General features: G+C 38.6%; 1 protein-coding gene across 2 annotated transcripts in view; it reads right to left on the bottom strand.

Annotated features, from left to right (window-relative positions):
• RELN (reelin) overlaps positions 1–24194 on the bottom strand; it is a 295831-nt gene that overhangs the window by 171003 nt on the left and 100634 nt on the right. For both annotated transcript variants that reach the window (XM_074903370.1, XM_074903369.1), the window contains exon 4: positions 3885–3955. In XM_074903370.1, the coding sequence (XP_074759471.1) occupies positions 3885–3955 (71 nt within the window). The remainder of the gene's footprint in view (positions 1–3884; positions 3956–24194) is intronic.

Raw genomic sequence — 24194 nt, 5'->3', positions numbered from 1 at the left:
ACTGGGGAAATGGCCTTCTTAACCCTTTAGCAGTGCAGTGAAGGCAGGTGAGGTTGTGTGACACAAGTGTTGGTTGCATCCATCCCTGCACGGTGAGCTGTTCCTCCCAGCAGCATCACTGTTTTCATACAGACCTAAACACTTTTGAGTTCTACAGTGCAACTGTCAACTCCATTTTGATTATGTTACTGTTTATTAATGTATGATTTTTGTTCCACTCAAGCTAGGAATAAATATGAATCAATCTGCACAACAATGAGTTTACCTTTTTTTCCAGGTATTTTGATATTAGATCAAAAAGTTAAAGAAATTGTTAATTAAAGATATTAATGACAAGAATATCATCACTCAGTAACATCCTTGTTTATCCTTAAAAGTATTTATAAGACATTTATCTTTTCTGTCTTGGCTTATAGTTTTTATTTTCTTGACTATTTGTTCTGGATTAACTTTTTTGTCTGATAATTTTTGTCTCCTTTCTTCAATATCCAGTAAAATACCTATAAGCTTTAAAGCTTACATCAGTTCCCAAAGATCTTGCTGGCTTCCTAAAATATTTATTATATGCTGAATACACAGCTTTCCAAGCAATTATTTTACTTTTTTTAGTGTCTTTCCCTATGGCATCTTTCCTTATTCCATTTACATTATACACAGGGCTGCTTTTGTCTGGCATTGCCATCCCTTAATGCTATCCTTTATCATCCTCTAATTCTCTTCAAAATAAGAACTACACTTTCCCTTCACTGCACAAATCCCATTAACTCTATTAGGATTTACTAATGCACATCTGAGGGTGGACAGCCACAGTGAACATGATTCCTTACTACTTTCATGTCTTCATGTATATCCTTTGTACTAGTTATTATGAAGTCTGATATCATCTCCAGTGAAACATACTTATTAAAAAGATATACTGTAATAAATCTATGAAGTTGCCCTGTGGTTTTATCTACCTAATATATCACATCATTCACTACAGTATTTCGGTATAGTAATGTTTAAGGCCAGAAACAGACCATAAAACCTCATTTATGTCAATCTACGTTCTTGTTTTGCATATATCTTAATATGATATTTGCATCTAAATAAATTCACTAATTCTTTTTGAAAGAATCCTTTGTTTACATTAATAGCATTGATGAAACTGTGATTGCCTTCATGGAATAAAAGAAACGAGGTTTGCTTCAGAGAAAGCATCTTTTATTTGAACAGGAAAATTAATCCTAATAGTATAAAAGTTATAATAGTACACACTGGTTAGGGGGACTAATGCAATGCATGTTGTGTGCTAAAGAAATAAGAGCAAAATGACAGGGGATAGCCTGATGCTGTAACACATCGGAGGAAGGGCAACAGACAGCAGGGTGGTTGACTATCTGAGTTGAGAGCTGTGGCAGAGCTAAGAAACTAAGGGGAGAGAAGCCTCGATGAGGATAAAAATGTGGAAGAAGAACCAAGAGAGCCTCTGAGATGCTTGCACATTGGTATTGCAGTGAAATTTGATGACTGATTACATGGCTGGCATACACTGTCAACTGCTCATAGAACAGTACCTCTGAGTGATCCTTGACTAAGTCAAACCTGATGTCTGCAGTGTTACCACAATGACATCACATATTTTGGAGCAGACAAATCCAGAAAGTCTCTGAAGTGACTGTTTACAAAGCAAAAACAATTGTTGGAAAAGTCACGGGCAACACAAAAGTCATGAGGATGAAGGAAACTATGACAACATGGGGAAGCTGGAAGCCCTTTCAAGGAAGCATGGCTGTGTGGGAGGAGCAAGCAAAGAGACTGTCACTGCTGAGCAGCCAGTGGAGGCCCAGGGATGGCACATCTCAGCATCTTTTATCCTCTACACACAACCAATATGCAAATCCCATTTTCTCCTTGTTCTTCAGAGCCCCTGTGAACTTGGAGACAGCATGAAGTAACATAATGACTTATTGTTCTAACATAAATATTCCTAAAATATTGATTTCATTTTCCAGAAATGGAGAACTGTAAAGCAGAGAAGAGTGAAAGAGTTACAATTTTTGCTATCAGCAATCCTACTGAAATCTCCCTGTACAGCATGTCTGAAGAAAGGATTGTCAAAGCCTGTATGGATGGATTTCTACTCACTAGTATCTGCTTATCAAGGTATTTTCTTCTAGCAGGGAGAAATCTTTTTGCTTTGCCCATATTCTCCTTGACCATGCTGACAGTTCTGACACTGATAGTCGTATATTTCCTTTCAGCTTGCTTGCACTTTCATCATGCTGGTTGCTGCCAGCTCTCTGTCACTCTGCCATCAATATGTCTTTTACTTCCTCCTCCTTACCTGTTCCGGTCACCACAGACTGCCTTTGGCTGTGGTGTGTTCCCTATTCATTCCTGCTTTGGATAATTTTATCTGCTTATGAGATTTTTCATTATTTTATGCTGATGACGCTGCATATTTTAATTTTTCTACTCCTGACTTGTGTCCATCCAGTGAGTAGCTCATGTGAGTTATCCTCAACATCGTCCTTAGCAGATCCCAAATGGTGATCCTGCCAATATTTCTGTTTCCAATCCCCTTATACTAGTCACTGAAGCACTGCTCTTCCACACCCACATTATGAGGGTACAGTTTATCTCCTGTTCTGAATACCAAATGCATTTGGGTAATTTCTCGAGATGTTTTTCCTTCCACACAGTAAAAATATCGATACGCACTTGCTCAGTCACCTTCCTTCCAGATCATTATAACACTTCCTTCTGATTGCCAGTGCCTGTGTTACATTTTCTAATTCATTCAAAATATAACTAACTTCCTGGCTTGTTAGCTAAATCTTCAGTCACCTCTCTGAACCCTGCTTCTTACCTCCCGTTGAAATATTAATACTGAAATCTCAAATACTGGAATTGAAAGTTGAAATACTTTTCCCTCATTATCATGGAGGTACTATTCTTACTTTATATGAATAACTCAGTATACACTCCTGACATAATTTTCAACAGCTTCTTATTCCAAAAGACATTGCACAGATATTCCCAAACGCACTGGAAGAAAGCCCTATAGCTCTAATGCCCTCCCCAATGTATTATGGGTGATTTTCTCTTGTTTTTTATATGACAACACATTTTTAATTTTGAAATATTTATTTCAGACTGGTTGGCCCATGTTTCACTGTCTCTTTTCACATGGAAATATCACTGGAATTTTGTGGATCAGCACAGAAATTTCTTTCTCTCCTGTACCAAAAATGATGGATACGTTTTCTATTTCCCACTGCTTTAATGAAGCAGGTTCAAAGCAGTGTACTGTTTGTAGACAATAGCTGACAACAGGACATTTATTTTTAGGTTATTAATTTAAAAGATATGTATCATAAGCTGTGCAAATGATTAGATTTTTAAAGTTTGTGTAAGTCAAACATCTTGTTTAGCTATAAAAATTATCAAATGTTGTAGGTGATGGGCAAAAATTTGATGGCCTACTTTCACAAAATGGAAAGTCGGGTTCTTCACAAAGATATGTGTGAGCTGGATCGTAAGCAAAAATTTTACTGCAGGCATGTTGCATTTTTTGCTTATAGTTAATACAGTGAGAGTTAAAACTCAGCTTGTGGCTTTGACAAAACACAAATGTTGGTTGTTACAGGCTGATTTCAGGTAAGTGTATAATGCCACTTTAAATTTTGTATATTCCCCAATGTTGAGCAGAGAGGACAGAGGGATTTCATGGAAAACTAATGGGAACTATGAAGCCAAAGAAAGCATCAGTTTTAAGAATATAAATAAGATCCTGATATTAAGTTTTCTACGAAATAGCTTTCATGATGAGTAACACTGACATGCAAGTACAATGAAAATCCACATTTGACAGATATTTTTAATATGATGGTGGTTCTTACCTCCCTGTTCACACAGCTGTTGTGCTAAGGCATCCTTGAATATAACTTGGCCCCTATGAGTAGCTGTAGCCCTGTGAACATAAAAAAGACAACAATAAATAATGTAGTATTCTCATTTATATACACATATGTATATCTATATGCATGACTAATCAAATCAGAAGTCCCCTTCTTCTTTCTTCCTGTGTTCTTAAATTCATAGAATAATTTGAAGAGATTGTTTCTCTCATAGCAAAAAAAATGTTTCTAAGCCAAAATGGCTAGGTTGGTAATAAAAAGTACTGGCATGGAGATTCAGTGAAGGACATGAGTAAAAGTAAGAATATCACAAAGCTAAGCACATTACTCTGCCTGAGAAAGCATACCTGTCTCAGTGCAGAACAGAAGCAATACTTGCTGAGCTGCCCTGTGAACTTAACAGTCACACAGTCCCGTAGGCAATAGCAATATCAGTACTGTTATCTGCTACTGATAGAAATTTAGATCTTGAAGGGGTGTCCAGAAATCCTCTCTGGAAACAAAGGGAGACAAGTATGCTCTCTGCCCCAGGCCTCTGTCAAACACATCCAAAAAAAAAGAGACCCTACAACTTTTCTTGGTATGCTGCATTGAGTTTTGTGGCCAATTAAGTTGTTCTTTCTTTTTATTTCCTTTACTGTCCAGACAAGCTAAAGCAGATTACTTTCTCCTTTTCTTTTAAAAAAAAAATAAATATCATTCTTTCTCTTTTTATTCCTCAAAATAAGAAGACCAGTACCTGCACGCTGCCTGTCCTCTAATCATTCCCTTTCTGAACAACGTGTTGTTTTCTTGGTCTCCTCTGGCCACAGTCTGTCTCCGTCTTTGAGGAAGTGATACGCCTATAGCTGAACATAAACTTGCTATACTTGAGGTATCACCATTTTTGTCTAAAGAATAATTATTTCCCATTAATGACCCACAGCTAACAGACCAAGTAATGTACCATGGAGAAAGATTTGTCATTTTGTTTTCTCATAATCATCTAGAAATACAATGCAGTTTGATTTGCTTTTCTCTTACAGAGTTGTCATGCTAACAGTGGTAGTTATTATTTATTTCCAATGTTTCATTCCCTTTTTTCTAAGTATAGTACTTCACAACTTTAGTTTTATCTCTGAGATCTCAAAACCTTTCAGTATTTGCTGGTGTTGCCTTTGAAGCCTGATTTCTTGCAGCTGAAGTTCTTCCAATACCAGTCTACACTCATACACACTCTTCATACATGTTCTTTGTCCTTTCTCCAAGTCAGTAATGAAAATAATTAACATTAATGGGCTCAGGATAGATCCATATGAACTCCTTGAAATAGCTTCTCAGTTCAACAGTAAGACATTGAAAGCTACTTTATGAGTGTTGGTTTTCAGCTAGCTGTGTGCCCTCTTTAATGGATCATGACTTGCCTGCTTATGAAAAAGTCAGGAAGGACCATAAAGGAATGATCTAAAAGGAAAGTCAGAATACATAATTTTTTTCATGGCTACTGTTACACTGACAAGGAAGAACAACAAGAGTAAAGCATCTAATATTACATTTTTGATATATGTTGGATCATCAAGGTAAAACTCATCTGTAAACTGTCAAACAGGAGTAAACAAAAACTTCTCTGGGATCTAATCTGCTCCCTGCTTTTTTAGAAAAGCTCTATTTACACCAGTGTGTGTGTCCAGAAATGCAAAACTATGGCCACCTGATGCTCCTAGGGCTTTTAGGACACTTCCTTTCTCTTCTTGCGGAAGGAGACCTGTGTTGGTTTCTCCATCTGATTGGACTTTCAGAGACATATGTAAAGCTGAAACCTTGCCTCACCTGGTATTGATAGTATTTTGGACATAGTCCTGGGATCACATTACCAGTGTGAGGTTTTGATTGTAGTCCCTACCATGTATAGCATTGAAACTTCTTTAGGATTTCCAGCACTTCTGTAAAATATAGCAAAACATCATGCCATATTCTTAATTAGCATTTCGTCATCTGCTGTCAAGACCAGTGACCATACTGAGTACAGAGTGAAATAAAAACAAAGATATTGCCCCAGCACATAAAAAAAGTCAACAGAGCTGAGCCTTTGTTTTTAGTATGAACTAAAATGTTTCTTAAACCTCTGTTGTGGTGAATATGCAAGAAACCATGATCACTACCTATGTTTCTGCAAGTTTCCTCACAGATGTATGTGGACACACAAGTTAGAATGGAACCAGTCTGTCTCCAGAATCAAACACATGCCAAGGCTTCTTTAAAAGGACCAGATATGGTGACTTTCTCTAGTAGCTGAAATGGCAGGGCAGCCCACAGCCAGCTTTGGGTCCAATGCAGCACCAACAGACATGTGATGCAAATATGGTTGTTGGAATTCTGCGTTTTGAGCAAAAACATGGCTCACCATGCTCCTGGGCACATACAGGAAAATACCACACCTAAGGCACAGAAGATTTTTTGTACAACATTTTTATCCCTCCCCCAGGCTGGCAGGGTGAAAGAGAGGGCTCTCTGCAGACACTGAGAAAGAAACTTGTGTTAGCAGTGGACTGGGGCTTCAGAGATGTGGTTTATGCAACCAGGATACAATTCAGGATGTATGCAACAGCGATGGCAACCGCAAAATTCCTTTATGAAGCAGATAGGAGCAAACTCTCAAAACATGGACCACATGCAGAGGGAAGCTTCAGTATGTGTCTGAAGGCAAACAAATGCCAAATAATACTAATAATACCAAACTGTGTACTGTTTTCTGGACCTCTGCATGCGTGTGACAAAAAGAGGATTTGGGGAAAGAGCCAGCAGCCACTTGAATGATGTGCATCTTTCTGTGTCTATCATCCCTTGCTTGATAATGCAGACTAGGAGCCAATTATTGCTGCTTCGTAGCAGGAGAAATCTGCACCCTGGGGACAATAGTGCCGTACAGTACGGGCACTGCTTCCTGAAGCACATGCTCACATTAGCATTAGGTTTGCAATGGGCATATGCATGAGTTCTGCACTGGCTGGTGCAGTTTCAGAGAAATATTAAGGGTATTGCTGCTGTGAGTTTACCAGTATTATCTGCTTGGTTTTCTCTGTATTTATGCTTTAATCATGTAGCAAATTACAATAATGCAGTACAATTATGCATGAACTAGGCTACTTTTAGAAAGAAGTGCAAAATATACCTTTTCTGTATTGAACTTTCTTTGCTGGTGATGCTCCTACCTGACAAGTGAGATTAATGGAACAGGGTCATGAATTTGGATTTTTCTATTTTAAATGTCTGTAACATATCCAAAACCATATCCATCCCTATATTTGCACTCAAGTCTAAAAACTACATAATATTTATAGTAATTATAAGAAAAATAATACTGTTAATGACCAAAAAAGACTCTACTAGAGTCTTGTGCTGTTTTCCAAAATCTTCTATACTGTCATTATTATAGTTAAATATTATTTAGACAAAGGTGTTATGGTTTGAGCTCAGAGGAAAACTGATCATCATGCTGTCACTCACTCATCCCTTCCCCTCAGGACTGGGAAGAAGAAAATGAAACAAAAGGCTCAGGAATTGAGATAAGGCCAGGCAGAGATGACTCACCCATTATGGTCATGTTCAAAAGACAGATTTGTCAGGGGAAGAAAAATCAATTTAATTCAGACACTAACAACAACAATGCTTAACAGACAGAGTAGGACCGTGAGAAGCATTACCACATCTTAAAAACACCTTCCACCACTCCTCCCTTCTTTCTCAGCTTTGCTCCCAATTTCTTTATCTACTCCCCACCAAGAGGTGCAGGGGGCAGAGAATGGAGGGGTTGTGGTCAGTCCTGCTGCTTCTTCATCATCAAGGGGGATGGGGAACTCCTTGCATTCTTCTGCTCCAGTGTGGTTCCCCTCTCACAGGAGACAGTCCTCCACAAACTTTCTCTGACAGACATGAGTGCTTCCCAGGGGCCACAGCCATTCCCGAGCTGCTCCAGTGAGAGTCACTCCCACGTGTTGCAGTCCTCCCAGTACCAAACTACAGCAGTGGGGGCTTCTTCCCACAGTCACAGCCTTCTTTGGGCACAGCTGCCTGCTCCAGTGTGGGGTCCTCCACAGGGCACAGGCAAGTCTCTGCTCCACCAGTGACCTCCATGGTGGTGGGGGACAGCCCTGCCCTCTCACCATGGGATACAGAGTGGGTGCACCATCACACCTTGCCCACTTCCTCTTCCTTTCTTCCACTGACCTTGGTGTTCACATAGGTGTCATACTCATAACTCCTCCTCTTAACTCCCAATTCTCCTTCCAGATTCCCCTTCTTAAAAACGTTATCACAGAGGTGCGATCACTGTCAATTGGCCCAGCCTTGGCCAGAGGTGGGTCTGGGGGCGCTTCGAGAATCTTCTCACAGGGGCCACCGCTGTAGCCCTCTCACCTGCTACCAAAAACCCCACCACACACACAAAACCAGCACAGAAGTGTTCTTACTATTAATTGGTTTTACTCTGCACCAGTCTACAGTCCCACTCTGTCACTGCATGCTATTTATTTCCAGCTAAAGGGCAAGTGAACTAATCAAATCTAACTTGTCAGTCAGCCAAAAGCAAGATGTATGCTCTATATGTCCTCAGAGGTAATTCCTTACTAGGAATGAATCTTTCCAAAGGGATGAAGAATAAAAGGAAAATGGGAGGGAACAGGAACAGCCTGACATGTGAGATCTTCAAAAGAAAAACAACTTAGAGGTAATAAGGTTCCTCTTTATATTAACTTTACACTTCCATTAGCCCAGATGTATTTGTCTGCTTAGGGCTATGCAAAATAGAGAGTGAAATGTCTTTTTAAAAGTAACAAGAAAAGATAAACTGCTGACAGAGGAAGAAAGAGGTCTGAATACAAGACTGTATCAAGTGTCAAGGCTCACTGTCATTTTAAGGCTTTACTAACCCCACACTTCAATTACAGCAATTCTGTAAAGAGTTTTCCTTCCCAAACCACAACTATTCAAGTTGAAATCAGGTGCCAATAAAGACTTCTAGATTTTCTGTCACTGAAAAACAAAACAACAAAAAAGAGACTTGCTGGTTCACTATTTAAACTATATATAGTCCACATCACCTGTGAGATGGGACATGAAGTGCCACCCTGCTCAAATGCCAGCAAGCTTAGAAACACTTAAGTGCAGTATTGACAGCTCCTCTGAACATTGCCTAAGTAATATCAATTTTTACCCTGTGCAATGACACAAATCTTTCCAGATTATTTGGGAGAAAAAAATTCAGAGACTCTTGCATACATTCATGAACTTGTAGACAGAGAGATGTCCCTCCAGCCTTCCGTTGATTAGATGCAGCATGCTGAGCTGTGCATCCAGGAGCAGAGCACCTGTTCTGGCCTACCCCTGAAACTCTCACCATTTGATTGTGTTCTGGGTGTCACACACCTGGCACTCACTCTGCCCTTACAGGGGTGCTTGGCATCCACACTTTTCCCTGGCAAGGGAAGGCACTGGGGCAGATTCATGGCAGAGGGGACTGGGAAAAGACTCAGCTTTCCTACAGTAAAATACCTCTTCTCACAACACCCCTAAAAAGGCTTTCAGCAGGACCAAGGAAAATGAAGGGTTTTTTTTCCTGCACTAGCAGAGTTTAGCCCTGTGCCCACTGCTAGCAGCTGCAATGCATATCTGCTCACAGGGGTTCATGACTGCTTCCACTGGAGGAAATTCAGGATTACATCCACAATGCCAACACCAGAGAAATCAGTGACTCACTGTATGAAGCTGAGATTGTTCTTCCCAAAACCCACAGTGCTGTCCCCCAAATTAAGTCTGATCCACTGACAGTGTGGACTGTGCTCCTCCCTGCCACTGCAGGAGAGATGGTCAGTGATGCGCACCTGACAAGTCTGGGCTAGAATGTAAAACAAAGCATTGTATACCAAATAATTGCCATCATCATTTTATATTGAAGTATCTCATATTTCACATTGGATTCACATGCGTTGCTATCACACTTTCGTTAACAGGTTGCATTTTAAAGAGTGTTTCAGCTCAGGAGAGCACAGGCAGGAGGAGGGTACGTGGGACTGAGCCATGCTGCCTGGCTCTGCCAGCTCCATGTGTGGAAGGGGTGCACAGCAGCACTGCCCAGAGGCCAGGGTAGACATTTGCCCTCTTTATGCAAATAAACTGGTTGATTTTTAGTGCATTGTTACATTTGCATGACCATCGCTGCTAGTAGGGTTGTCTTGTTTCAGCTGTTATCTTTTTTAAAAAAAATATGCTCCCCCAATACTGGCTAATTAAGAGATCTCCAAATAAAATAACTTCAAAAACAAGATGGAGAACAGGCCTTCTGGAGATTAAGTACACAGAGTAGTTGTGTCCAGCCTTTCTTGGTAAGAGCGTTTTCTTGCAGAGCCCTGCAGAAGTGGTTTAATGACCATTTACTGTGCATGGCAGAGGTAATGCCAGGATGGTGTGCATTTTAGCCCATGTCTCCTGCCATGGCTGAAATCTTCAGGGGCAATTTCTTCAAGAGCAGCCAAGACCAAAATATTAAACCTGACTGGGAGATGGTGCTGGCATTGGGGCTAGCTGGGAAAATGAACAGAGATATGAAATGGCTTCTGATCCAGAAAGTTCTTGGGTGGGAGGCTTTCAGATACTGGTTAAATGCCTCCAAGTTGTTTTTTTCAGTTTCCACTCAACATGCAAGCATGGTCTGATTAAAGTAGCAGGAACGAGATTTGCATGTTCTGAAAGGCATGTTTTTGATGGCCTTTTCCTCCCTGTCCCCAATGGTTTCCTCCCTTGAGATTCTATAACAGATGTCATCTGTCCTGACCATATTCAGCTGAAACTGGGAGATTTGGCAAGTAAGGTGTAATTACTTATATAGGTATTTGTTCAGGAGACTGGAATTAGCGTGCTTGCTCTAAAAGCCTTGATCAGAGGTGAAAAGTCATCAGAGGAAAAGGATTAAAATCACCAGCAAAAGCTAGGGTATGTGTTATAGGGCAAAGAGTAATCACTTTATTTGGGACGGCTGTCCTGAGCTGAAGTTTGTGGTTCACATTCATAAATTATGCTTATGACTTACTTCATGGGTGAGCTAAGACTCCTTTGCTTTCAATAGAGTAAATGCAAGAGGAACAAGAGCTACCTCACTTTCTCTCTTGTCTCTGAATTTATCTCTCTGTACTGCACATGTGGGGAAAGAAACTCAAAAGTCAACCTAAGGGTGTGGTGAGTATCTTTGTTAAAATTAAAATTTTGTTTAAATAAATTTTGCAAATAATAAAGTCTAAGAGACTGAAAATGTAGAACAAATGTCAAATTGCCTTCTGAGCAAGAGTCAATAAACACCAAGGAAAGAAATCAAAGTATCCTTTTGTAAATGTTTTTGGTATTAAACCAACATTTAAAGTCACATGTGTGCATTTCCGCATACGAAAGCAAGAGCATGTGTACCCATATCAACTACCTTTACCTGAGATGGCAATGCCATTAACAAAACACACATCAAAACATTGATATAGCTGGCAGAAACTCACTGGGTTGGGATAAAACACACTATGTGCAGAGATGGGTTATTTCTCCCTCCCACACACTATCTGTGCACTCTGAAAAGCTTATTGTAACTCTCTCAGTGTTGCTAGACCAAATCTTCATCCAGCTGGTCATGCAGAACTTTTATTTCATTCAGGGCACACCATGCAAAACATGCATTTTTCAAACTTACAACTTCAACCACACTTCAGCCTCTTTTAAAGTGTACAGTGGTCTGTGCACACTCATGTATTGACCTGTGTGTACATTTTTGATTGTACATATGGTCCAGCGCACACTTAGAAGACATTTACAAGACATTAAGGTAGGCTTTGTTGTTGGTCTTTGGCATTTAAAAAAAAAAAAAAAAGGTTATATGCTTGAGAGACAACACAATGATTTGCAGTAAATATAAAGGGAGAAATGCCGCAGTTAAATGGTAACATCAGCCCAAAATGAAACAGACTTAATTTTTTATGGTTTAATATAGAAACCTGTGTTAGGCTGTGTACACTTAGGATGTGCTGGCCTGATTAGAAATGGAATTAAGTACATATTTAAGGGCTTTCTTTAAACAAGATTTGAATAAAACAAATGTTCTCAAGTAGAAAAATAAGAGAAATGAACATATAATTATAGCCTGTATTACAGAGAATGGATCTAATGTTACAGCACTAGAAGCAGAAGGGTGCTCAGACAGCTCCAGCCCCGACACTTTACAATTTATAGGAACTTTCTTTTGTAGTCCTAAAAAACCCAAACTTTTGTTTGGTTGCAAGGTGTGAGTACGAAAGAGGGATACAACAGAACAGTATATATGTATTATGAAAAGAGGAAAAAGGTAAGAATTATCATTTGTACTGTATATAAACATTTTCATCCTCATTTCCCTTGTATCTCAGAGAATTAAAAGATGGGGTTTTTTAATTCTATCTAGTTTTATGTGACTGGAATGATTAGAGTTTCTTGCTAAGTGAAAGCAGATTAGGACAATACTTTCTTCTCAGCTACAGGAAATCCAACATTTTCATTAGTAATTTGCATTGTGCGATTACAAAGGAAAGCAAATTCTATTTTTTCTACATTTTAAATGAAGGGTTATTGCAGTGGCATCTGCCAAGCAGTCAGTTCATATAAACAATAGAACAAGCATCCATTGTCTCTCTACTGATACAGTGCCAACAAGTACATCCCTGTTTTCCACCTTTTTCAGTGTCTGGGAGAGAATGCTCTCCTTGTGTTAGGTTCTGCAATCTATTGTAGCTTATTATCTAGTGAAACACTGATTGTATGGATTTTAGGTTTTTAATGCATTAATTATAACTACTTGAAATCTATATTTAACCCTAAGATTATGAATAGATTACATTTTTTTAATAGAAAATACTTTTTCCTAATTTTTGATTTTGTAGTCCTCTAAAGCCTGTGTTCAATCAAGATATTCAATCACATAAATTATCCTTCAAGAACAAAAAAAATCTTTGTCTTTTCCTGTATCACAAGAAGAAATGTTACAGTTACTGTGGATTTAAAGTACTTGACCTCTAAAACAACACAAATATATTAAGTAAATGGACTGGCAGCACATTATTTCCTAGATGCTTCTACAGTGAGTATGATTCTTTTCTTAACAAAATGTAGTAAATTTGACAGTACTGATCAACCAGAGTTCAGCAGAGGCTGCCAAGATGGTCAGGGCAGGAGCACCTGCCCTTCGAGGAGAGGCTGAGGGGTCAGGGCTCATTCAGTCTGGAGAAGAGATGACTTTGAGGGGACCTGGCAGCAGCCAGTCAAGGGAGGTTGTGCAGTTCCTCTCCATTGCTCCTGCACTTTAAGACCCAACTGGATTAAAACCCTGAGCAACCTGGTCTGACCCTGTTTTGAGTGGGATGTTGGACTAAAGACTTCCTGAGGACCTGTCCAGTCTGCATTATCCTGAAGACCTGTGATTCTAAGGTTTTGCATGTCAGGTAAAAGCAAAGAAATGAAAGCAAGGTTTGCATCTAATCAGATTAATCAACACGTATTTTGAGAACTGCTTTTCATAACACAAAAGAATTAGCCAGTTCATTTTATCTAACACTTTGCATAAATACCTGTGATATCAAGTCTCCCTAGCCATGATTTTATGGCTGCGTATCTCAGAATATCCACCAGAAGTGCCAAGGGTTTTGCATGATTCCAGACAATCAAGAGTTCACAGGTAGTTGATGCTCTAGGGTTTTCTGGAGTGCTACATTCTTACATGAAAGCTGATAAGAAATAACATATTCAACTAATATAGTGAAAACTTAAAAATATTTAAAATCCAAAAAAGTAAAATCTGAAATAGCATATGAGATCCTATGATTGAAACAACATTGATTTTAAAAGATCCTAAATAATGGAAAAAAATATTATTTTATGGCCACTTTCTCAATTCACTGCTCTCATGCCATCTGTATCAGTACCCATTTTCAGTTAAGGTTTGAGCAGCCTGCTCTAACCTGCTTTAGCTGCCCACTGCTCCTGAAGAAAGTTGTGGATGAGTTGGACCCTATGAGAATCTGGAGCCTCATGCCCTGTATTTGCTTTACAACCCACACAGAGAAATATAGCCAAATTGACCCCATTTCTTAAAAAACACTCTACTCAATATTAATTACAGAGATGGAACTGGTGCATCCACAATGTGCAAATCAGCTTACAAGGGAAGGATAAAACCTTCCTCTTCAGTCTAAAACCAGAAATGTTCCATCAAAAATCAAAATGTCCACAGGCTGTAGGCGAGAGCACATGGGGCAGGTATCCCTCCCTAAGTCTTCACCGAACACTGAAATGTTGCACTCATTGTTTAATGTTTCTTTGTACTCTTCCCACTGTCCTAAATGTTTTCAGAAGACTGAAAAACAAATGAAGTGCTCTAAACTTTCACAGACTGATAAAAATCAAACTAAGGAAGAACATGCTACAGTTGTTATTGAAGAACTGTTATTTTCTCTTCATTCTCACTTGCCTCCTGCTTGCTGGGAATACAGTGAACCACTTGAAAAAAATTCAGGGTCACTAATCATAGAAAGGACAGTTATTTCTTCTGCATGTTTTTTAATTTTCAGCCAGCTTTATATGTTGAAAGAAAACATATATATCCCTGAAGACCATACCAGCTTACAAATAGAAATAGACAGGTGAAATACTGCCTTAGGAGAATAATTAATTCCATCAGCCACTGAAAATATGACAAATTTGTTAAGTATCATAGAACTCCAGCCAAAAGAAGCAGGTGGAATGGCATCAGGTACACAGCATAAACTGTAGAGATCATGGTGAAGAAGCCTGGCATCACTAGCAGGAGCTGGATGTACTGGGGAAGGGTAGGAGGCTATTCAGGGAGGCTGGAGGTAGTGCAGGCAATGCTGAGACATAGTGTGAGGGCACCTGGGAGAACTGTGGTGTGGGTGCTATGGAGACTTACTGCCCAAAGATTTAGGAAACTGGGTTTCATGGACCCTGCTGTTCACAGCACAGTTACACATTTCTTCACCAAAGATGTTTGTTTCAGAGACACCCATCTGAGTAATGTTGTAAGGTTTGGATTAAGAGATACTCAGAGAACTGAATTATCTAAATCATATCCAACCTATCCCACCTCAGCCAGAGAGATCAAATGAAAACACATTTAAAAGAGAACAATCTGTTCTCTGTGTCCTTCCACTATAGGTCCTGTCCTCCAACCTTACTTCCAAACCAGCAACTTTCAGCAGCTGTTAGGGCTGAGCAAAACCTTTGTGTTCCCCTTGCAGTGTGTTAGCAATGACCCGGCCTCTACTTTTGCTGTGGATGGGAGCTCTGTCCCTGAGATATGGCAGCTGTGGTCAGGACCCAATATCCCCCACTACTGCCAGCTTCAGAATGGGTGAATTCAGCTGCTTCTGAGCCATGAGCAGTTTTTTCTTCCTCCATCCAGGAGACCATGGCCTGCCCACACAGACTCATCTTCACACCCCAGAGAGGATTATAGGGTCATAAGAAAATCCTGGTTGGAAGGGACCTCAGGAGGTCTCCAGACCAACCTCCTGCTCAAAGCAGGATCAGCTACACTAATCAAACACATACAGCCCTGCTATGTCTTTTACATCATTGCCCAACAGCATGTCCAAGGTCACAGTTCTGGTATTTGTAAATGTTTCTGCATAATAAAATACTGATAGGGTTATCAAGATTATGTTAAACAAAAACTGCTGTGTGAACTATAGCTTGAACTGGTCAGTCACGACACAGGCACAAATACTCTCAATTTATGGATCATTTGGACAGCAACATGCCATATAATATACTGTTCCAACAATAATGAGTTTGAACCTGCGTTTCTCCACTAGAAAACAATCAATGATTTATCTTACTGTGGTGGTTTGACCTTGGCTAAATGCCAGGTACCCACCAAGTCACTCTATCACTCCCCACCCCACCCCCCCTTCCCCTTTTTTTCTCAACAGGGCAAAAAGGGTAAAGAAAATAAGATAGGGGAAAAAAAAAAAAACCAAACCTTGTGGGTAAAACAAAAGCAGTTTTAATATAAGCAAAGTGAAGCAAAGGTCCATGCATGGAAGAAAAAAGAAAAGACTTATTCTCTACTTCTCATTAACAGGCTATGTTGGGCCTTGGGGCACCAATACACATAGTGATTGCCTTGGAGGACCAAGGGTGACGTCACCCCCTTTCTCCTTTTTCCCAGCTTTATACTTGAGCAGACGTCATATGGTCTGGAATATCCCTTTGGTCAGGTCGGGTCAGCTGTCCTGGTTGTGTCCCCTCCCAAGATCTTGCTCACTCTGTCCCACTGCGGGTAAAATGTTGGATAGAGCCTTGGAGCTGTGTAAGCGCTGCTCAGCAGCAGCCACAACACCAGGGTGCTATCAACACCCTGCCAGCTCCCAACATAAAACACAGCACCGTGAGGGCTGCTATAGGGGAAAACCAATTCCTGCTCAGCCAGACCCAGTACACTTACTCAGAAATTAATTACCCATTAAGCTACATTGCCATAATATCTCTTTTTGATACTTTGTTGATAATAATTCTTTAAGTCTATTATTAAAAAACATCAAACTCTAAAAACCTTTCTCTTAAAATATTAATGAAGAGATTTATAACCACAGCTTTGAAAGAAACCAAAGTAACAGAGAATCTCAGCAGTAATGTAAATACTTTAAGTATAGATGGTTGGTCCCAGTTCTTTGTTACAGACTCATTTTTCCTCTGAGCACAGATTTGTTTTCAGAAATCTTTGGCAGAATGAGCACAACACTAGAACAAATCTTTGTGGGAAAATACCCTGTTGATGTTCTGAAACTTTTTAGTGGAGTCCCAACTGTGGATTCCCTATGTCCCAGGTGAACAAAAAATGGCAATATTGGGTGAAATGCAACCAGACTTTGACTCTTCATTTATTTACTAATGACAGTTCCCAATCAAAAGGAATACACTGGGAATTCAGTTCAGTAATGTTGCCAGGAAGGTGAACTTTTCAAATACACACAAATAGTTATTGCTCTGTTACATGAAATATTACTTGGGAGCTCAAATTCTCATGTCTGAAATCCCAGATACCAAGTACGTCAGATAAAATCATTCATCAGAGACTTGGACATCTGGTGCTGTACACAAGAGAGTGGTGCTGGAGATTAGGAAAAACTCATCTGTAATTTGTATACCTAAGAAGTTTACGGTTGATTAGTAAAAAAGCAAACTTGAATTAACACTTAATGATAAAAGAGGATGTCTTCTCAAAACTGATACTCTAATGTGTTTTCCGAGTGTCAGTTTTAAAGACTCTTTTTAAAAGACTGCAACAAATAAACAACAACAAAAAATGTGGGTTTATTCTTGTGAATTTCTCCTCTTCAACTAGGAACTTTGGGTAGTAGGTCCACACTGCATTTAGTACAAGCCCCTGTACCATTGGGGAAGAGACACTTCCCTTAAGCTGCTCAGGATAAATTCAGAAGTGTGTCAGGGTAAATTAGACAGGTTTTCTAAAACTTTGGTGCTTCTGATCACTCCCTTTGGCAAATATATCCAAAGTACTGGCTCCAGGCAGAGTTGCCTGGCAATGGGAAGCAGTGACATCCCATTCCTGAGATAAATCTTCCCATGAAATCTAAGTCAAACTGACCAGATATCTGAGCACTTCCATTATGGATGGATTCGTATCAGATACTATAGATGTAATGGAAAGTCACATAAAAATACCATAAGTATTTCCCATCTTAAATGACAATTTCTCATTTTGAATGGTCACCAAACATCCACTGATCTCTAGGAAAAAAATCCCATGTCTGCACAGAGAATGGGTGAAATCTTGAAAAACTACAATGAAAAAAATATTCCATAAGCTAGAAGGTATCTTGTCCCTGTGGATGGGATGGATGTGGCTGTGAGTCAAAAGACTTGAAGTAAGACCCATCAGACAGATGGAAGGAATAGCAGTAAGCTGTTAACTGGTAAAGGCGTATGGATGACAGAGATATGATTATCAATTTGGAAGAAAATAAGACATATCCGAGAACAGCATCTACAAACAATGCTGTAAAAATAGCAGCACTCACTATGCAGTACCACTTGTTTGGCACATACTAAGGAAACAGACAGACTTCATTTATTGGCAAAGATTAACTCTGCTATGTTATTCTAGTAGGAAGACTGAAAAACAATATATTGCAAACAACAAATAAAATTATCTAAAATACACCGGGGATCTACATCTTTTAGCTTCCTAATGCATCGATTTCTGAGGATCCCTCAATCAAACACCTCATAGTAAGTTTGGATTCCTTGCATGATATTGTTTCCCATCTCCTTTTTTTATGTTATTGACTTGAGGCCAATCCCTTGCATTTAAACTGAAGACCTGGGTTTATATATTAATAATACTCAGTGCGCATGTGTGCACATGTACCTTTTAGCTTCAGAATTTCAAATGATGTATGTATTTCTGTTTCTCAATATATATTGCACCTAAACATTATTCCGGAAATATTATTGACTCTGTATAAAATTATATGAAAAAATATCAGAATACCTAAACTTAGATAAATAGAAAACATCACAAATATTTTTAGATACATTTAGTTAACCAGAACATGAATCTTACCCGTTTCTGTTCACAAATCTTTTCATGTATGCTTGCTACCAAAATTTCCATGTTGTCTTGCTGTACAGAAATACCTTACTTTTTTGCAGCTGTTAGTAGTGTAGTGGAAAACTGTTCTTCAATATTTTCCACAGTGATATTTGGTCTTTTGAAGAGTTTACCAGTAAGAACATTGTCAAGAATTTTGATCTGTAGGAAGCATGACTGAAAATGCTCTTTTTTTTTCCAGACTACTTTATATGCTTTTTTATGCACATTAAATACATTACATTTCAGAAAGGGTTTTTTTTCAGATGTTAACATTTATTGTCTAGAGCATAAATATTGGTCCTGTTGAATTATATTTTAAAGGAAATGCACCTCTACTACTTAATAGTCTATTTTAAATATTATTCATGCTTTAAAAAGATGTTTGCACAAATTAACACTTCTGAAACTTGTATTAAAATAAATAAGAAAATCCCATTTTATTTTTTGGGAATGTACTTTAAAAAAAAGAGATTCTGTTTAAAGCATTGCATTCCTAAAGCCAGAAACCCATGGCTGCATTCCTGATGCCAGGTGTGCTGAACCATGCTGCTCTGTGATTTTACAATGAGTTTATTGGGTAGTGGTTTAATTTAATGTATTTTCCTGTGTAACTCCATGCAGTGGGAGTGTGTACACAGTCATTCCCCATCTGAAGTAAGAAGTGGTGATTTCTAAGCCACAGAAAACTCATCACTTGCAGCCACATTGATATCATCTTTGTCTCTCAAGTCAACTCAGACTCCTCCTGGCTGAGGAGTTTGATAAAATACATGTTCAGCTGGAGTTTCTTGCCAAGCACGTGCTGCCCCAAATCTTTCTCTCTGTGATCCCCTTGTATATGATAATCCTTTCCAATGTTTCCTTCAGCACTGTAGTCTATATTCAAACACCCAAAATAATAAATTTGAGACACGTAAATTGCTGCCAGCTTTGGAATGGACCTACAAGTTCAAAAATAATTAATGTAAGGAGAAAGAGAGATGGACAGATAACATTGTCATTCCAGGAATATATCTTAGGCCAAATTAAATTGAATTTCCCTGCCTGTTTTCTCTTCCCATTTTTAACTGGCACAGACACCTTTTAATGCTGGTGACAGAAAATTTTAATATTACTTAGTGACTGTCTGAAAACTGGATAGTTGCCCAGGAAATGGATCTGTACTATGTCACCGTGCACAGCAGTTACCCATTTCAGAGCATAACCTTCCTAATCAAAGGACATACAACATAATGAAGAAAAATTACCCTAGTCACTGTTATTTCAGAAGTACTAGAAGATGAAATGAGCTTTCAGTTAATTATTGCACTGTTAACCTCTGATCCTAAAGGAGATCTGTGGTCTTGAACACATTGATGTCATTAAGCAGGTACATGATAGCTCTTTACTGGGCACCTTTATGCCTTAAGGATGCCACAACTAACAAGATATCAGTTTTCTTTGCAAAACTAAGGAGAAGGTGTCCCAAATTAGTCTACTGCAGTTTGGGTGCTGGCTGCCAGCAAAGGTGAGAGAGGATGTCCAGGGTGTTGTACGGAAGACCTGGAAATCTGTGGGCCACAACCTCCTGTGGCACCAAGGAATCCCTCAGGGTCCACACACCACCTCAAAATTCACCAGTCACATCCTTAACATCACCCAGCACAACAGTAAGAGGAAAGGCTGCTAGATGTCAGGTGGCCAACAAGCCATCACTGCAGGGGAGAGGAGGAGCCAATGAGGTGTTCATGATTAAGCATTTTTGAAAGATTTGGGACCAACAAAATAATAATGGGAATTTCTGATTTTCACACATAGATGCTTTTTGTTCTAGAAGAGTGTCTAAATTTTATTTAAAAATTAGACAGAATTGTGAATTGCAAAACCAAAGTAAAAATATGTTAAGCCAAAAATTTCCCTTCCAATTTTTAATGAATTTTTAATGAAAAAAAAATTCTTCCATCTTTGTGTACAGAATTTTATCATATATTTAGATTTGTTTTTCCCTCATTCTAACACAAATCTTCTGATCTTAGTGAAAGGTCAAATATTGTCTGTTAATAAAGCTTTTAGCTTTTAATTTTTGTGGCCCTACCCTTTTAGTCAGGCTTGTAAAGAGAACAGAAATGCCATTTTGCGAGTCATGTCAGGACTCTGACATATTCTTCCTTTGCATCTCAGAAAGAAATCCGGACACTCTGAAATTTTCATCAAATGAAAAAATAAAAGCATGACTTGGAGCAGATACAATATTTTCTTTAAGTTTTCATATCTTTAATTACAATGTAGGATTTACTTTGTGATAATTTTAAAAGGAAAAGTCATTTAGGAGGGAAAAATAAAACCATCTTCCAGACTTCTTACCACCACCATGCTTCTGTTTGCCATATGCCACAGGCTGCAGGGAAGAGAATCGCTGCCCCCACTGCCTGGGCAGCACAGCCCCAGCATCAGTGAGGCAGAGGGGCCGCGGGATGCGGCCAGCCTCCATCACTCCAGACCAAGGACAGGCAGTGGTGTTAGCAAGCTGCAGTGAGGAATACAGGCAGTACAACTCTTTTCTGCATTGATCCATGCTTATCCAAAATTCATATTAACACAGGACAGGGCATAGAAACTGTGACATAAGGAGCCTGAAGTCTCTCCTTGTCCGGTGATCTGCTATTTGTTTTATAGCACTTTGTTTCTACTGAGAACAAAAGTTTAAAATAGTGAACAAAAAGTGTTCCTTCATTTTCACAAAGCATGTTAACGTTACTATTCTCCCATAAATATAACTTCTTCCAGTCGAACATTTAAAATACATGATGACTATTTTGGTAACTCCAAGAAATGTCAAAAAGAACATGTCCCACTTCTTGCAACTAGGCAATGAACAAACTTCTAGCAAATGACAGCCCTGGAGTCAACCACAGAACTTGCATAATTAACACCACTTCTAATAAACTGCATCAGCAGCACCAAGAGTCAAATCTTCTTGCTTCAAAATTACTATTACATGTGAATGATACTGTCAAGAGTTCGTATACACTTGGAATAATATTGAGGTAAAAGCACATTTTCAAGCCAGTGCTGATGCTAAATTTAGGCTTTGTAAGAATAATTTTTTTACCAAAGTTAAAGGGGACAGAAATATTTACATAAAATTAATAAAAACTAAACAGATACTAGATAAATATTCTTACAGGCTTTTCAATACTCTGGATTTCAATGCACTAATTCAAGAGGAATTTAAAGAGGTAAGTAAAGAAAGACTAAAATGGAGATTTATTTATATTTCTGCGTGAAGTAAAACTAACAGTAAAAAATACTAGAAAGTATTAGAATTTTAAAGCATAATTCAAATAATCAACGATAGTATTTATTGCACAGAATAGGCAAGGCTTATCTTTAAATTTATAAATTCCCTTAAGAATCATTTTAATTATATTAATGTAAATATATTCCTTTTTGGCTTCTGGTAAAAATAATGATACCATTTGCACCCAAATAAATAAAACTACAAATGTTATTCACTTGACAAACTGCACTGTACTGCTATATATTATTCTCACACAGAACATAAGGACATATAGAGAGGGTCTGAAATGCAATCAGAAGTTATTGTAAAGCATATTTTTGACACCTTCTAGCCCAGACTACATCTAAATGAGAGATTGGTGCCTCTTATGAATTAAACATAATTCTTGATTTATGTTCCATTACCCTTATATCAAAACCCATAGTTCTAGAGCAATGTCACTGTGAATTCATTTAATGATATTGATGATACATCTAACACAGAGAATACAAAGTAACAAGCAGTGCAGAGCATGGCTTTATAAATCACTCCTATAGAGCATTAGGCAATAAATAACAAGCCATTAATTTACTCTAAATTATGCTAAAATACTTAAACTACTTGTACAGCAAATTATAAATACTTGCCATTTCTGGTAAAAATGTGAAACTTCAGACCAAGAAATTTTATCAAATCCCATCATATATATCAGACCGGGTTTGCATTAGACCTTCTTTCTTAAAAAAAAAAAAAAAAAAAAAAGGCAAATTGCAAAGAAAATATTGCAGCTGTACGACATTATAGATAATATTGCAGCTTGACATTACAGACAGTCCAACAATGCAGCATGCCAAACTGCTTCCAGTACCTGTATTTCGGAATTATCCATCTGCTTCTATGAGTTACTGACTTGACTGTATAGGCAACTGTCCAAAAACTAGATGTGCTGCTGCAGTTCTTCAACTAAATAGGAAGACCCAGGTTTTGAGAGCTCACTGACTCTGAATTATCAGCACCTTATCTCATGAGAAGATCTCATGTATGTCACACGTGTACATAAATACTCACACTACACTTATTGAGGCACACTACTCAGGAAGTACCATCCTGTGCAATGCCATTTAAAATAGGAGAATCTAGTCTAACAGAGATCAGGAAACATTTTCCTTAAGAAAATTAAAACAAAGGGCAATGAGGGATTAATTTACAAGTCATCTGACACTACATATAGTTAAGAGTTTTTAAGGTTGAGAGTTTTTGGCAGGGAAACCAGCTAATTTGTTTCTTATGACCTACTTTCTACTATGTTGGGGAATTTAATTTCAGGTGTTGACTTTTCTGCAATTACTCAGCATGTTATATATCTTTTTGTCTGGGTCTGAGAAATAATAAAACCACTTCTAATTATACTCATTGGTTATAAGTTTTTGAATCCTTTAGAGATTCCAGTTCATATGCTGTACAATTTGTGAGGTAGCAACTGTAAACTGGATTATGACCCTGCTGTGTAGGTCATAAGTGGTGTCACGGATCTAACAACCACAAAAGAAGTTTGCTTCCCCAGAAACTGCAGCATTCCTGACATATGACCCCAACAGGGAAGTCCTTCAGATGAAGTTGTGCACAAACATCTCTCCCTCCTTATTGGATCTGCTAATGGCTACAGAGGACATGGTCAGAGAAAAGCAATTGTGCTCAAAAGAGCAAGACTGTAAGCCTAAGGAATCTGGTTAATGGACCATGCACCCGACCATGCTGGCTGAAGCCCAAGTATCAAGATACTTAACCTGGCTAGTCAAAAAAAGGGGGAAAATAGCAGTCCTATTTACAAATACAATTTGTACTCTACTGCACTCAGGGTGGCTGTTTTATTCCTTCATACATTTCTTAATACAACGGACAAATTCTGCTGTTAAAAACCATAATGAGAAAGCTTAGGGCTGAGAGTGCAGGAGATGGATGCTGTCCTGATTTCATACACATTATAACATCTTTTCATGATCACTTTTTATCTTAGTTACCAAACAGTGCTCACAAAAAGAAAAAAAGAAAAAAAAAAAAAGTTTGAATTATTACAACACAATCTGTGTCAAGCCTTGGTTTGGCCTTCCAAACTGTTTTGGCTCTTCCACCTCTTCTCTCCCCAGTAAACCAGTGATCTCCAGTACAGAGTTACTTCCTAATCTGACATTTTGATAGTGGAGATTTGAGGATTGCCAGAGGCATAGATATGCCAATGAAACAAAACAGGTCTGGAAGAATAACGAAGTTGTGACTCAATGGTTTCTACTTTTTCCAAAATTTCTGCAGGCAGGGTGCTCACTTTCTGCATAAACTCTTCCAGGCCTGGCTTAACCTG

This window comes from Athene noctua, chromosome 3, assembly GCF_965140245.1.
Source record: "Athene noctua chromosome 3, bAthNoc1.hap1.1, whole genome shotgun sequence".
Taxonomy (NCBI): Eukaryota; Metazoa; Chordata; class Aves; order Strigiformes; family Strigidae; genus Athene; species Athene noctua.
This window is presented reverse-complemented; position numbering and strand designations above follow the sequence as displayed.